General features: G+C 49.8%; 1 protein-coding gene across 1 annotated transcript in view; it reads left to right on the forward strand.

The window, feature by feature from the left end:
* The first annotated feature begins 775 nt into the window (after window positions 1-775).
* The window catches only part of PRRC2B (proline rich coiled-coil 2B), an 82,118-nt gene continuing 66,616 nt past the window's right edge, over window positions 776-16,277 (forward strand). Inside the window, 3 exon segments of the mRNA XM_033194270.1 lie at window positions 776-1,929; window positions 12,321-12,490; window positions 14,794-14,971. Coding sequence (XP_033050161.1) covers window positions 12,376-12,490; window positions 14,794-14,971 — 293 coding nt within the window. The 5' untranslated portion in view covers window positions 776-1,929; window positions 12,321-12,375.

Consider the following 16,277-nt stretch of genomic DNA (forward strand, 5'->3'; position numbering starts at 1 on the left):
TGGAGATGTGTGCACAGCCCTCTTTATGTACACGGGTGTGGGAGTACTTTTGTCTGAGCACCACTCGGCTGTCATTTTGTGTCAGAACCTCAAGAGCTGCCATTTGGTGTGGTGGCTGCAGAGCATGGTGAGGCCCAGAGGTAAGGCTGGTTTTGATGTCTGGTCATTGGCACAACCTTCTTACACATATGGAGGGTGAACTTCTCTGTCCTTGTGTCCAGACGCCTTGAGAAGGGGAGCCCCAAAGCCCTGAAGGCAGAGAGTTCAGCCAGCTGCAGGGGGTGATGGCGTAACCACCACTATCTGCTGAATTCCTCTGTGCCAAGGAGCATTGCATCAGGGTGTTGGTGGCACACCTGGGGATCATCATCTCTTCCTTCTAAAGCAGCTTTCTGTCCCCACTTTGTCACTGAGAAAACAGTAAGTGCAGGAGGTGATATTTGGCTCTTGGCCCCCTCTTCCTCCTGGAAGCTTGTGTGTAGAGAAAACTGCTGCTGCCTGCAAAGGGGGTTCATCCTCTGTAGGGAGTGTTTGCCCCAGAGTGTTTACCTAGAGGTTAGATGGGAGTTTAGATTCAGCATTGGTTATGATCTGGCGGGTGATAGAACCAATCTTGGTTTTTTTACCCCCTGGTGTTTTTTTCCATGAGTCTTTGTGAGGACACAGGGTTTAGGAAGGTGGGGAGGAGTGCTTTCTCCTGGGCTGAAGGAAGTCACTTGCTGCTAGAGACAGGCCAGCCTGATTTGTCCTCTTCTCTTGCGCCCAGATTCCAGCTTGCTCCAGGTGACGTCATTCCTACAGGGGAGAGGCTTTGGGTGTAAACAATGGCGCTGCCGGGCAAGCCAGGGACAGCTGCAGCTGGCTGGGATTTGGCCTTCCTCCTCCTTGTGCTTGTGCTCAGCTCAGCCTTCCTGCCATCCTGAGTTTTCTTTAAAATTATTTTCATAGTTTTAAAAGACAAATAGCAAATCTGTTTGGAATTAATACACAGTGTTTTATGACCCTTACTGCTGGATTCTTTTGAAATAGGAAGTCAAAACACAATAGAACACGGGCAGGAGGCAGATGATTAGTATTGCAGCGTGACAGTACCCGGAATTTAGGTGGCTCATGCTGGTGAAGAGAGATCCAGGGATCTAATCTGGGAGCTGGTTTAGGGATGATATTTCTCTGTAATATTTTAACGCTTTACAGTTTTTCCGTATCAAGTGTATATTCCTTTTGTTACTAAAAATTGTGATGGAAAAAGAAATGAGCAGAACTGGGATTATCCACTTCCGTAAGGCCATCTATTGTAACATCAGAGGGTGACTGCAGTGAATAGCTATGTTTATTACCCCAAAGTGGGAAGCCTTGAAACTGGGGCAGTTTAGTGTGGTTTAAATTAGTCACAGTGGAGTGTTTATCTCGAGAGGGTTTTCTGAGAATCTCCCTGCATCTCTGTCTTCCTGAGAATTAATTAAAGGGGTCCGCCAGCAGATCCTAAACACCTGGGAGTTTGTCCTCATGGTGTTTGAAGGTCTGCTGTCTGTACCAGCGCCCTTAAATTGTGACACACCAACATGGGGATGGGTCCCCGGTACACAGGAGGAGGCAGAAGCACAGGTGCCTGGTCTACCCAGCACCACCCAGAGCAGCCCTGCTGGGGAACGGAGGCTTCCCTGGCTGCACAGGAGTCTGGAGAGATGAGCGCTGTTGAAAGCTGGTAATGGGATGGACCACCGAGAGAACAACAGCAGAAGCGTGGTGAGGTGACAGCTGCCATTGGTCGAGTGCCTACTGAGGACAAGTGCTGGGTCAAGTGTAGGGTCTTTGTTCTCTCGTTTATTCCTTACAGCAGACCTGAGAGGTGCGAGGTGAACATGGTATGTTCATCTTACTTAATCCACGAGGAAATAGACCTCAAGTCACAGTCAGTGTGGAGTGGAGGTGAGATGCAAACCCAGTGTTTCAGATTTGAGACTGCTGGGGGTGGGGTGGGGAGAAGGCTGGGTGGCAGCGTGGGGCCAGCATGTTGGGCTGAGGGGGGTCTGGACTTGACCCTGGTATGGTGGGGGGGTGATGTGGAAGGTGTGTGAGCAGGTGCTCCCTGTGGTCTGTGTTGCTGTGTGAGCCATGGCTCTGGTGGAGGGGGACCCAGCTGACCGTGTGGTTCTGGCAAGGGTTTCACAACTAAGTGCTGGAGAACCCCCCACTGGGGGTGGGGAGTGCTTCTGTGTCCCCACCACATGCTTCAATGCTTGTTTATTTTTTCTTTTCTCTTATTTTAAATTTGTTGCTTCCTATATGTGCTGTCTCCTTGGGGTGTGTGGTCTTCTAGGGGTGGCTTATGTCTCCCATAAGGAAAACTGGGTTACCAGGAGCCCCACTTTCCCCACTCTGTTGTTTCCTCAGACCTTATTTTCAGGCTGTTTATTCTTTGAGAGTTTGTGCAGTATTCTGCAGGGACCTCACCCATTTGGGCTTCTGCAAATAGAATGTGTAGATTGTGCTACAGCTGAACCCAGCCTTCAGCTTTCCAGATGGGCCATTGCCTGGCTCTTAGGGAACAGAAATGTGGGCGCTTTAGGGCTCTTTGAAAGCCACCTCTGCTTTTCTTTTTCTCTCTGTCGCCTAGGCTGGAGGGCAGTGGCGTGATCTCGGCTCACTGCAACCTCCACCTCCTGGGTTCAAGTGAGTCCTGTCTCAGCCTCCTGAGTAGCTGGGATTACAGGTATGCACTACCATGTCCAGCTGATTTTTTTATTTTCAGTGGAGACAGGGTTTCGCCATGTTGGCCAGGCTGGTCTCGAACTCCTGACCTCAGGTGATCCACCTCAGCCTCCCAAAGTGCTGGGATTACAGGTGTGAGCCACTACCCGGCCTACCCTTGCTTTTCTGATAGTGCCATATAGGGAGCCTCTGCAAGCTGGAGGTGTGATAGGGGTTGGGTCAAGCTGTCATTGAGTGAGGCAGCAGAAGTGTCCCCTCAAACCGAGCTAGGGTTCTCCACCCTGGTATGCACACAAGTTCATCATCATCTTGCAATGTATTCGTGTCCATACTTGCTTTACCCTCTGAAGCAGAAGGCAGCAAACTGCAACCCCGACTGCAGCCCACCTCCTGTTTCTGTAAATACGGCTCTGCCCCTTTGTTTATGTATTGTCTGGGGTTACTTCCATGCTACGACAGCGTCAGGCAGAGTTGAGCAATTGCAGCAGAGAGCTCTGTGTGGCCAGCAGAGCTGAGTACATTTACTGTCTGGTCCTTTACAGACAAAGTTTGCAGATCTCTCCTGCTGCAGGAGTGTAGGGTGGAGTCTCCTGTCTCTATGTCCTCAGCACCAAATGACACAGGGTCTGGCACACACACTGGTGAGTAAACATTTGAGTGTTTGAAGTAGGTGAGGTCGCCTTACTTACGTTAAAGGTTTTTTTTGCCAGACATTGATTGGCGTGTTGTAGAACGATAGACTTCCTTAATCTTGTCCCTAGATATTGTGATGGTTCTTGACTGAGACTTAATAAGTCAGCTGTCCAGTGACCATGTCCTTTTTCTGGCCCACACTGTTATTTCCTGAAGTGTTTATCCAGCCTGCCATCAATTTCCATTCCTGTGGAATCGTGATTTTTGTATGTTTTGTCTAGCAGTGGGATCTTTCCATTCCTTCTAGAAAGAGACATTCCACTTTTCTCTCTCACTACCCCTAGCCTCATGGCCAGGGCACTTTGCAGCACTCACTATGTCCCCCTGAGGTCGGCCTTGGGCTTTTGTCACTATTGTGAGTGGAGGAAAGAGCCATGAAATCTCTAGGTGCCCACCTGTGAAAAGAGTAAAGCGACTGGACTTGCCTTGGGTGAGAATCTGGCTGTTGGTGGCATGGCGTAAATAAATTGCTTGTTTTTGAAGCTGTCCGGCGCCATCATCTGTGCAGTTGGCCGGAAAGTAGCTGTTGAGCCTGGGCTGACTTGCATCAGAACCCGTCGCGCCGCCTTTCGTGTCTGCCCCAGTGCTCTCACCGGCAAAGCAGACTCCAGGTCGTGGGGGCATTCAGTCTGCAACCTGGTGGTGTCCAGTGCAGCCTGGGCTCCAAGCCTGGCCCTGCACTCGGCTGCCTTGGGTGCATTTCCTTCCCTTCCCTTTTCCCTTTCCTTTTCTTGGTGGGGTGTCGCTCTCTTGCCAGGCTGGAGTGCAGTGGCGTGATCTCGGCTCACTACAACCTCTGCCTCCCGGGTTCAATCGATTCTCCTGCCTCAGCTCCCAAGTAGCTGTGACTGCAGGCACGCACCACCACGCCCAGCTAATTTTTGTATTTTTAGTAGAGACGGGGTTTCACCATATTGGCCAGCATGGTCTCGATCTCTTGGCATTGTGATCCACCCGCCTCGGCCTCCCAAAGCACTGGGATTATAAGCGTGAGCCACCGCGTCTGGCCGGGTGTGTTACTTTTCTATCCTGATTGACTGAACCTTAACGTCCTTCTCTGTCAAACAGGCAGTAGTATCTTCCAGAAAGTGCTGTTGTGAAGAGGAGTAGAGCACGTGAAGGCTCAGCAGGGTGCCTGACCCTTGGCGTGCTGGCGGCCACTGATAACCCCTGAATGCAGATCTGTAGTGGTTCCTGGTAAATGACAGGTCATCCCAGTGCCCTGGTCAGGCATCTGATGCTGGCTGGCACTCAAGTGTGGAGTGAACTTAAGCCTGTTACCCAGAAATGGCTTTTGATAAATTACAGGGCAGAGATGTTCCCTCTGGTGGACAGATAGCAGGAACCTGTTGGACAGGCGGGCACTGTCTGGAGAGGCGGGGCTTGGATGTGAAGTTGCCGTTGTTGGCGAATCTTTCTGGTTGTTTTTGTTCCAGCAAAGCCTGGGCGCACTTCTTTAGATTATGTGCCAAAATATGCAACCTGGATTCTTTTTCAGTGTTCTTTTCTCCATTCATTCGTTCCCAGATCTATCTTCATATGGGTTTTAAGCCCTTTTTAAATCTGCCTAATGGCAATATTTTCTTTTAGACTGGCAAATTTCAGAATGCTCTAGCTCCCTGTGGCAGTGCCTCTGAGTGGCTGCTGTGGGAAAGAAGGGCTTACAGCAAGGGGGCACACAGGCTGGATTTCTTTCCAGCAGGCGTCATTGGGTTGTGTCTGCTTCATATGTCATACGTAGGTTCCAAGTCAGATTCTGTTTGGGGAGAAAAAGATTTCTGTTGCCTATAGAAGGGAGAGAAGGTGAGGTGAAGCCGTGGCCATAAGCCAGGTTCAACTTATACTCACCTGCGAGGACCTGGTGCGTCTCTGCCGGGTCTAGTCCCGCAGACCTAGGGGTGGGTCAGAGCTGGATGGAAATGCCTCAGATGCGCTGGAGAGCTTTTCTCTTGCCTCAGCCGGCTTCCTGCTTCACTCTTGGAGGCTCACCAGTGCTTTGTCCCTGCCTTCTGATGGGCTAGCTTAGCTTGGGGTATGCATGTGTGTTGATGGATAGAAACTCGGCAGGCATTTGAAGCCCGATAAAGCCCTGCGACCAGCGCCCTGGCCTGATGTTTGTGAAAAGCACTGGCAAGCAGCGGAGCCAGATGGTTGTGGGCGGGGCCAGGCCTCACACTCGGCCTGGTCAGTGGAGATTCCCTACAACGGGAAGAAATCTGAATGATTCTGGTTTATTTTGGAGTTGTGTCCAGTGAAAGATCTCTCTACTGCTCTGAAGCAGGTGTGCATACGCTTTGTAAAGGGCCAGGCAGTGACTGTTTTAAGCTTTGTGGGCCACAGATGGCCTCTTGATTATTTCTCTTCAGGCTGACTAGTTTGCCAGCCCCTGCTCTGAGGGAACGTTGAGGCTGGAAGATTGTCCACCCTTGCAGTCTTCACTGTGGAGAGTGTGATTGTCCTCGCAGGGTCTGCTTTCATTCACTGCAGCAGTGATTCGCCTGGTTGCTTGTTGGTATCCTAAGTTTGTATAGGAAATAGGATCCAATCCTAGGCTTACAAGAGGTGGCTGATTCCACAGTAAGCCGTTTCTTTCTTTCTGGTGTTTGTTTAAGACAGATTTTTCTCTATCGCCTGGACTGTAGTGCAGTGGCCCAATCTCCATTCACTGCGATCTCCACCTCCCAGGCTCAAGCAATTGTCCTGCCCCAGCCTCCCCAGTAGCTGGGATTACCATACCCAGCTAATTTTTTTTTGTATTTTTAGTAGAGACGAAGTTTTACCATGTTGCTCAGGCTAGTCTTGAACTCTTGGGCTCAAGTGATCCACCCGCCTCAGCTCCCCGAAGTGCTGGAATTACAAGTGTGAGCCACCGCGCTTGGCCAGTAAACCCATTTTTTATTTCTGTGGCTGTCAATTGTCAACACTGATGGACTTGATTTTAGGGTAGGTGCTTGTCTAGGCCACTCCTTCAGTAGATGAGGAAACTGAGGTCTAGAGAGGCCAATAGTGTGCCCAACAAGGGCAAAACTTGGTGAAAAGGTTGGTGGCACTGGCTGGGTGCAGTGGCTCATGCCTGTAATCCCACCACTTTGGGAGGCCAAGGTGAGCGGATCACTTGAGATTAGGAGTTTGAGACCAGCCTGGCCAACATGGTGAAACCCCGTCTCTACTAAAAATACAAAAATTAGCAGAGCATGGTGGCACACACCTATAATCCCAGCTACTTGGGAGACTGAGGCTGGAGAATCACTTGAACCTGGGAGCAGAGGTTATAGTGAGCCAAGATTGTGCCACTGCTCTCCAGCCTGGGTGACAGAGTGAGCTTCTGTCTTACAAAAAAAAAATGGAGGGCACTAAAGAAAAAATTTGTACAAGCAGATTAAGTGCAGATGTTAGTCCAATGTGTTTCTTGTACTGGCTTCACCAAGGCTCTGTGATTGGAAGGGGTGGAAAACATTTCACCTGGAACATAGAAGATGCCCAGTTAGTATTTGTTAGGTGGTTGAATTTACTGGGAGGACATACTTCAAGCAACAGTTGTAGACAGACTAACATCTCTTAAACACAATTCTAAATTTCCCGGAGAGTGTCTCATATTTGAGTAAGGTTTTTATTTTTTTGAGATGGATTCTCACTCTGCTGCCCAGGCTGCAGTGCAGTGGCACAATCTCGGCTCACTGCAACCTCTGCCTCCTGGGTTCAAGTGATTCTCCTGCCTCTGCTTCCCGAGTAAGTGAGATTACAGGTGTGCACCACCATGCCTGGCTGCTTTTTTTTCTGAGACAGAGTTTCACTCTTGTTGCCCAGGCTGGAGTGCAGTGGCATGATCTTGGCTCACTGCAACCTCCGCCTCACAGGTTCAAGCGATTCTCCTGCCTCAGCCTCCTGAGTAACTGGGATTACAGGTGTGTGCCACCGAGCCGGCTAATTTTTGTAGTTTTATTAAGAGACGGGGTTTACCCATGTTGGCCAGGCTGGTCTCGAACCTCTGACCTGAGTGATCCACCCACCTCGGCCTCCCAAAGTGCTGGGATTACAGGTGTGAGCCACCGCGCCCGGCCCTTTTTGTATTTTTAGTATAGGTGGAGTTTCACCATGTTGTCCAGGCTGGTCTTGAACTCCTGACTTCAGGTGATTCTCTCACCTTGGCCTCCTGAAGTGCTGGGATTACAGGCGTGAGCCACCATGCCTGGCTTGAGCAAGGTTTTTTTCCTTTTGTTTCCACTAGGGTCTGGGAAAGTATGAATCAAACCTTCTTTGAGAAGTGTGGTGTGTGCCAGGTAGTTACACCGAGAGCTGTGTGTGTTCATTCTACCCTCTGCCCTCAGGCCTGGTCAGCACAGAGTCAGAGAAAGATTTGTTATCAGCGAACTGGTAGAGGCCAGGGCAAACAGCTTTTAAGAGGACTTTTTAAGGAATGTTTATTGAAACAAATGTATTTCTGGTCAGTTTTCAGAATTAAATGACATTTTAGTTGGGCATGGTGGTGCATGCTTGTAATCCCAGCTACTTGGGAAGCTGAGGCAGGTGAATCGCTTGAACCTAGGAGGCGGAGGTTGCAGTGAGCCGAGATCACGCCACTGCACTCCAGCCTGGGTGACAGAGTGAGACTCCATCTCAACAAAAAGAAAAAAAAAATTACATTTGATTTAAGAAATCATTGGATATTGCCAGGCACAATGGCTCACGCCTTTAATCCCAGCACTTTGGGAAGCCGAGGCAGGTCGATCACTTGAGACCAGGAATTTGAGACCAGCCTGGGCAACATGGCGAAATCTTGTCTCTACTGAAAATACAAAAAATTAGTCAGGTGTGGTGACGCACACCTGTAATCCCAGCTACTCAGGAGCCTGACGTAGGAGAATTGCTTGACCTGGGAGGTGGAGGTGCAGTGAGCTAAGATGGCACCACTGCACTCCAGCCTGAGCAACAGGGAGAAACTCTATCTCAAAAAATAAAGGCATTCAATGTGAAATCTAGACATGCTTTTTTTTTTTTTTTTGAGACAGGATCTCACTCTGCCCTCAAGGGGCTCGCAATCTAGCCCAGGAAAGGATGCTCTTACTAATTATGACTTTTGGGGAGTGGGATAGCAACTCACTAGACCCAGCCTCAGGGAGGGAGATTTCAAATGGCCCATGGACCCCAGGGCAAGGAAACAGCCAGGTCGTGGGCACTGTGATCAGAATTGGGCACGTGGGACCGACTCCCATCCTGAGCATTGCTGCCCTTTGCTCTGGGGCAGGAGGCGAGCTCTGAGGAGGGCTGCTGGGGTCAAGCAGCTGCTGGCAGGTAACTTGAGGGCAGTGAGTGCTTGGAAGCTCTTTTGCTGGTATGTTTCTTCATTGTGCCAGACTCTCCTACACACTCTAGTACATTCAGCATCGTTGGGTTTGGCCACTGAGTGTGGGCGGCCCTCCCATCATTGTGACATCAAAAATGCTCCTGCACATTTTCAAACACCCTGGTATTTCTTGGCTCATGGCCGCAGCTGAATAAACTGGGATTTGGGTGAGGGAAGGGAGTTAAGTAACCAACCAGGATGGCTGAAGCCATGTGGGGCAGAGAGGAGAATTTCCTTGAAGAAGGATGCAGTGTGGGCCCCTGGTTGTGTCCCCTGCTCATACAGATTGGACTTATGACCACTCATCCCTTGGCATCCATCTTCTTGCATTCTTCATGAGCATTTCCTGATAGGAATTACATGCAGATCTGTCCCTCAGTGACCGGCGGATCTTAGGCATCAGTCAGTACCTGTTCAATGAATGAAAGGATGGTTTGCACACTTGCATATTTGACATGGCACCGGCTCAGTCAGCGTCTTTTGTCTCACTTGTTTTGGCCTCTGTTTGTAATCGATTTTCACTCCTTGTGTTTTATTTGGATCATAATATAGTTTTTTTTTTTTTTTTTTTTTTTTTTGATGGAGTCTCGCTCTGTTGCTCAGACTGGAGTGCAGTGGCGCGATCTCGGCTCACCGCAAGCTCTGCCTCCTGGGTTCACGTCATTCTCCTGCCTCAGCCTCCTGAGTAGCTAGGACTACAGGCACCTGCCACCATGCCTGGCTGATTTTTTGTAATTTTAGTAGAGACGGGGTTTCACCGTGTTAGCCAGGGTGGTCTCGATCTCCCAACCTAGTGATCCGCCTGCCTCGGCCTCCCAAAGTGCTGGGATTATAGGTGTGAGCCACCACACTTGGCCCATAATATAGAGTTTTATCTTTAAAATCATCCTTTAGGGTATAGATTGCTGCCCCACCACATCGCATGTGTTCCTCCTGGCCTGCATGGTGTCAGAACAAGATGGTGAAATGGCAAACTTTGCTTCCGCAGCTACTACCAAGTGCCTTTTACCAAGCAGTAATAAATTGATGAATTGTAGTTGTTGCCGTTGTGTCATTGAGGGCATGTTAAACATATGCCTTAATTATTGCTTTAGCTTTGTTTTCCAGTGAGAAGTGATGGTCACTTACACAAGTTTTCTTTTTTTTTTTTTTGAGACGGAGTCTCGCTCTGTCGCCCAGGCTGGAGTGCAGTGGCCGGATCTCAGCTCACTGCAAGCTCCACCACCCGGGTTTATGCCATTCTCCTGCCTCAGCCTCCCAAGTAGCTGGGACTACAGGCGCCCGCCAACTCGCCTGGCTAGTTTTTTTTTTTGTATTTTTTAGTAGAGACGGAGTTTCGCCGTGTTAGCTAGGTTGGTCTCGATCTCCTCACCTCGCGATCCACCCGTCTTGGCCTCCCAAAGTGCTGGGATTACAGGCTTGAGCCACCGCTCCTGGCCTTTTTTTTTTTTTTTGAGACGGAGTCTTGCCCTGTTGCCCAAGCTGGAGTACAATGATGCAATCTCGGCTCGCTGCAACCTCCGTCTCCTGGTTTCAAGTGATTCTCCTGCCTCAGCCTCCTGAGTAGCTGGGATTACAGGCGTGTACCACCATGCCCAGCTAATTTTTGTATTTTTAGTAGAAACGGGGTTTCACCATGTTGGTCAGTCTGGTCTTGAACTCCTGACCTCGTGATCTACCCGTCTTGGCCTCCCAGAGTGTTGGGATTACAGGCGTGAGCCACCGGGCCCGGCCTACAAGTTTTGTTTTTTAAGAGATGGGTTCTTGCTCTGTTGCTCAGGCTGGAGTGCAGTGGCCTGATCATAGCTCACTGCAGCCTCAAGTTCCTGGGCTCAAGTGATCCTCCTGCCTCAGCCTCCTAAGTAGCTGGGACTACAGGTGCATGCCAGCATGCCCTGCTAATTATTTTTATTTATTTGAGATGTCGTCTCCCTCCATCACCCAGGCTGGAGTGCAGTGGGGGCAGTCTCAGCTCACTGCAACTTCTGTCTCCTGGCTTCAAACGATTCTCATGTCTCAGCCTCCCGAGTAGCTGGGATTATAAGCATGCACCACCATGCCCGGCTAATTTTTGTAATTTTAGTGAAGATGGGGTTTCACCATGTTGGCCAGGCTAGACTCGAACTCCAAACCTCAGGTAATCTGCCCACCTCAGCCTCCCAAAGTGTTGGGATTCTAGGTGTGAGCCACCACGCCTGGCCTATTTCAATTTTTTTAGACACAGTGTCTTGCTGTGTTGACCAAGCTGGTCTCAAACTCCTGGCCTCAAGCAGTCCTCCCACCTCAGCCTTCCTGAGTAGCTGGGGTTACAGACATGAGCCACTGAGCCCATCAAGTGTTTTTGGTTTTTGGTAAGGAAGCTTAGAACCTATTGCCACAGATGGGTATGGAATAAAAAGCAGTGAAGCTCTTAGTCCTCAGTGCCTGGCACACATGCCCCTGGTGGGCACTTAGAATTTGTTTTTGTTGTGTTTTTTTTAAGACGGGGTCTCGCTTTGTCGCCCAGGCTGGAGTGCAGTGGTGCAGTCTTGACTCACTACAGCCCAGGTTCAAGCAATTCTCCTGCTTCATCCTCCTGAGTAGCTGGGATTACAGATACGTGCCACCATGCCTGGCTAATTTTTGTGTTTTCAGTAGAAATGGAGTTTCGCAATGCTGGCCAGGCAGGTCTCGAACTCCCGACCTTAAGTGATCTGCCCGCCTCAGCCTCCAAAAGTGCTGGGATTACAGGCATGAGCCACCACGCCCAGCCAGACACTTAGTATTTTGAGTGAGTGAGTGAGTGAGTGAACTGATGAGGAGAGCACTAGTAGACTCATGGACACCTGTAGAACATTAGAAAGTGGCAGAGGAAGGTCTTTTCAGGGTTGTCCCTTGCAAGGGGCAAGTACAGATGGCATAGCCCCCATGTGGTCTCTCCCTTGCCAGCCTGGGGGAGTTCTTGCTTTCTGTTTTCCATGCATGTACCTTAGAGAGCCCTTTTGTTGCCTAAGCAGATGTTTTCTTTCTGGGTACTAGTTGTTTATTTTGAAAAGTGCATATACCTGATTATTTCTGAAGGCTAATATTCTGGTTGCCCTCCTTTGATTTGGTTTTGCTTGTCCTTGGGATTAACAGCCATGGCATAAGTGGGTTGTGTACCTCCCCTATTCTGCTAGCCTTATTTTCAGTGTTATACATGGACGTGCTACAAGTACTGAGCATTTATTTTTCCATCTTGAGCTGTCCTTGACTTGGAGAGGGCTCTGTTGAAGTTTACATGTCAGTGTGGTTGGTGTGCAGTAGGCTCCAGCCAATTCAGACAGAGTAAGAGGAATGAACAGCAGGTAGGGGTTGGGGGGTACTCCACAGATCGCCTCGGGGTGTCTACAAAATGCCCTGTAAATGTGAATGAACAGCCTGTGAGTGGTGAGAGCAGTTTTCTAAGGACAGTCCAAAGCTATCTTCAGATCTTCAAGGAGATCCATGATTCCTAAAGGATTCACTTTGCTGGATCAGAGGTTCTGCTGGAGTGACACTCTTTTTTTTTTTTTCCTCTCTCTCTCTTTTTTTTTCCTTCTCTATTTCAAAGGCAGATCGGGAGCGGTGCCGAGAAAAATTTCCTTACTAGATGACATTTCATCGCAATGTCCGATCGTTTGGGGCAAATTACCAAGGGCAAGGATGGGAAAAGCAAGTACTCGACTCTCAGCCTGTTTGATAAGTATAAAGGAAAATCAGTAGACGCGATTAGATCCTCAGGTAAGGCCCGAGGTTGAAGGCCAGTTCCTCAAACTTTGTCCTAGTGACAAATCCCAGAATCCCAGAGTTCCTCACCTGGTTAGACAGATGTGGTCCGTGCACACCAGGCTTCTGGGCATGCATGTAGAATCACTCTCTACTTCCTGCTTGAGGTGTGATTTTAGAGCCTTGAGCATCCTGACTCTTCCTGTAGTGGAATTTTCTCCATTTATTACCTTATTGAAGCTGGGGAGATTTTTTTTTTCTTTTTTGAGACAGAGTCTCACTGTGTCACCCAGGCTGGAGTGCAGTGGCATGATCTCAACTCATTGCAACCTCCACCTCCCGGACTCAAGCAAGTCTCTTGCCTCAGCCACCCGAGTAGCTGGGATTACAGGCGTGAGCCACCACGCCCAGCTAATTTTTGCATTTTTAGTAGAGACAGGGTTTCCCCATGTTAGCGAGGCTGGTCTCAAACTCGTGACCTCAGGTGATCCACCCGCCTCGGCCTCCCAAAGCGTGGGGATTATAGGTGTGAGCCACTGCACCTGGCCAAAGCTGTGAATATTTTTATCCTGATGGGTAGAATGGGACTTAATAGGCACTAGTATTATCCTTTTGTTTTTTTTGTTTGTTTGTTTGTTTGTTGTTTGTTTGAGACGGAGTCTCGCTCTGCCACCCAGGCTGGAGTGCAGTGGCTGGATCTCAGCTCACTGCAAGCTCCGCCTCCTGGGTTTACGCCATTCTCCTGCCTCAGCCTCCCGAGTAGCTGGGAGTACAGGTGACCGCCTCGTCGCCCGGCTAGTTTTTTTTGTATTTTTAAGTAGAGACAGGGTTTCACCGTATTAGCCAGGATGGTCTCGATCTCCTGACCTCGTGATCCGCCCGTCTCGGCCTCCCAAAGTGCTGGGATTACAGGCTTGAGCCACCACGCCTGGCCTTTTTTTTTTTTTTTGAGATAGAATTTCACTCTTGTTGCCCAGGCTGGAGTGCAGTGGTATGATCTCAGCTCAGTGCAACCTCCACCTCCTGGGTTCAAGTGATTCTCCTGCCTCAGCCTCCCAAGTAGCTGGGATTACAGGCATGAGCCACCATGTCTAGCTAATTTTGTATTTTTAATAGAGGTGGGGTTTCTCCACGTTGGTCAGGCTGGTCTCGAACTCCCTGCCTCAGGTGATCCGCCCACCTCGGCCTCCCAACGTGCTGGGATTACAGGCGTGAGCCACTGCGCCCAGCCAGTGTTATCCTTAAAGAATTTTTAAAATTTTGTTTTTAAATTTTTATATTTGTTTCTTTACTTTATTTATTTATTTTGAGACCGGTAGCTGGGATTACAGGCATGTGCCACCACGCCTGGCTAATTTTTTTTTTTTTTTTTTTTTTGAGACGGAGTCTCCCTGTGTCTCCCGGACTGGAGTGCAGTGGCATGATCGTGGCTCACTGCCAGCTCCACCTCCCGGGTTCACACCATTCTTCTGCCTCAGCCTCCCGAGTAGCTGGGACTACAGGCGCCCGGCACCACGCCCGGCTAATTTTTTGTATTTTTAATAGAGACGGGGTTTCACCTTGTTAGCCAGGATGGTCTCGATCTCCTGACCTCGTGATGCACCCACCTCGGCCTCCCAAAGTGCTGGGATTACAGGCGTGAGCCACTGCGCCCAGCCGCTAATTTTTGTATTTTTAGTAGAGAGGGTTTTGTCACATTGCCCAGGCTGGTCTCGAACTCCTGGGCTCAAGCGATCTACCCACCTCAGCTTCCCAAAGTGCTGGGATTACACGCGTGAGCCGCCATGCCTGGTGTGTTACCAGCCTTTTTAGCTTTCATGGTTCCTGATAATTCTGGAACTTGTTGGAAAGGTTCATGTTGATCCTGTTCACACCCCTTGAAGACTTCATGAATGTCGAAGGGTTCCTGTTCAGTCTTGGTTTGGGTCTAGGTAGAGGCTGTCCCTTTAGTCCTGTAATGAGACCAGAGCTGTCTCAACTTGCAGAGAGGTGGTTCCTCTGTGAGCTGGAGGTTCCTGGGCCTGGCTTCTCACCCATGTCATAAAGTCCCCAAGCCTCATCTTGCCCACTAGTGAAATGGAAGCCTTTGTACAGGTTTCAGCAGCTCCTTTGTCCCTGTAGTCTTCAGTGCACAGCTTGTAAAGTGACTAAAGTGACACCAAACACTTGTTTGTTCCACTGCTGATCTGCCCTTTGTTTTTTGTTTGGTTAGCTTTGTCATGATCACTTAGAGGTTGAAAGAACAGCTAAATGCATCCGGCCTCTTTCCTTCTGTGACCTTTTTGTGCGGTGTCTGTTCTGTGCCCCTCTCCCTGCAGTTATTCCTAGACATGGCTTACAGAGTCTTGGGAAAGTTGCCGCAGCCCGGCGCATGCCACCGCCTGCAAACCTGCCGAGCTTGAAGTCTGAAAACAAAGGAAACGACCCCAACATCGTGATAGTACCCAAGGACGGGACGGGATGGGCAAACAAGCAGGATCAGCAAGACCCAAAGAGGTAAACGGAGGAGGTGGGTGGTGAGTGGGAGCTGGCACTCCAGGGGTGGTCCAGTATCCTTCCCTTTGGCAGACTAATCCCAGCCCTTTGACCACTGCAGCGCCAGTCTTGCCGTGGCAGAGCTGGAAAACTGGGAGACGCAAATGAAGCCGCTTCCTCTCGGGCCCTGGTGCTTCGTGTGTTTCTTGTTCCCTGCCTGCATTTTTTCTGGCTTTTAGAGCCGATGGAGCAGCACATCTGTGGACAACCTTGTCCCCGGTGACCAGTTTCCCCCTGTGCCTTGTTAGGAAAGGCCTCATCACCCCAGAGGAGCTTATGTAATGACTCAGAGCCAATTCCTGTAAGAAACACGGTGGACAGAGCTGGGGCTTGAGGACTTCATTCCTGGTGGTGGGTGTCTCTGTGAGCTGAACTCGGCAGAGAGTCGTGCAGCCTCCCTAATCGTGGGCCCAGCAGCTTCCCAGACAGAGGAGACTTCTGCCGTTGCTCTAAACAGACCCAGTCATCAGAGCAGTAGCCCTAGGGGGCCGAGGGCGGCATGGTGCTGTCATCAGAGAAACAGCCCCTGTGTGGTGGGCTGAAAACACAGGGCCTGGCTGCCTGGGGCCCACTTGGATGGCTGTACCTTTGTCTCCTACTGCAAGTCCTCTCTGAGTGTTCAGCCAGTGCTAAGACAATTCAGGGAAGGGGATGTGTTCAGGGAAGGACAGGACCTTGTTGAGGCTGGCAGGCAGAAACCTGCTGCTGGGGTTTGCCTGTTAAGGAATGTGAACAAAGCTGTCTGGTGGCAGCGCCCTCCTGGCCTGCATCTCTGGTGGCCTCCGTGCTGACGTAGGAAACCAGACAGCAAAAGGGACCCAGATCTCAGCCTGCCGACCCCCGCATCCTTTTCTTTCAAGTCTGTGCTGGAAATGACCATGGCAGCTTTTGTAAAATTGTTGCCTGTAGTTACTTCAGACAAGATGTAGAGAGTGAGCTAGTTATTCAGCTAGATGATTATAAAGTAGTAATCACAATAGGGCCTTAGAAGTTATTATTAAAATGTTTGTAACAGTTTGCTTAGGGATCGTATTGATGGGCAGTATAGCATAACTTTTGAAATCTGCCAGCCCTACGTGGTTTCCAGCTAGACCACTTACTAGCTTGATGGAACCTGGAGAATTGTTTGACTTCTGAGCCTCAGTGTCTCCCCTTGAAGTAGGAATGATACCTGGCTCTGCTGATAGTTACAAGGTATCCATGAGGCATTGATGGGCTAGCACAGATCAAGTGCTTAGCCCAAACCTGGCACAGAGGAGGGGCAGAT

This window comes from Trachypithecus francoisi, unplaced genomic scaffold (assembly GCF_009764315.1).
Source record: "Trachypithecus francoisi isolate TF-2019V2 unplaced genomic scaffold, Tfra_2.0 Contig01585, whole genome shotgun sequence".
Taxonomy (NCBI): Eukaryota; Metazoa; Chordata; class Mammalia; order Primates; family Cercopithecidae; genus Trachypithecus; species Trachypithecus francoisi.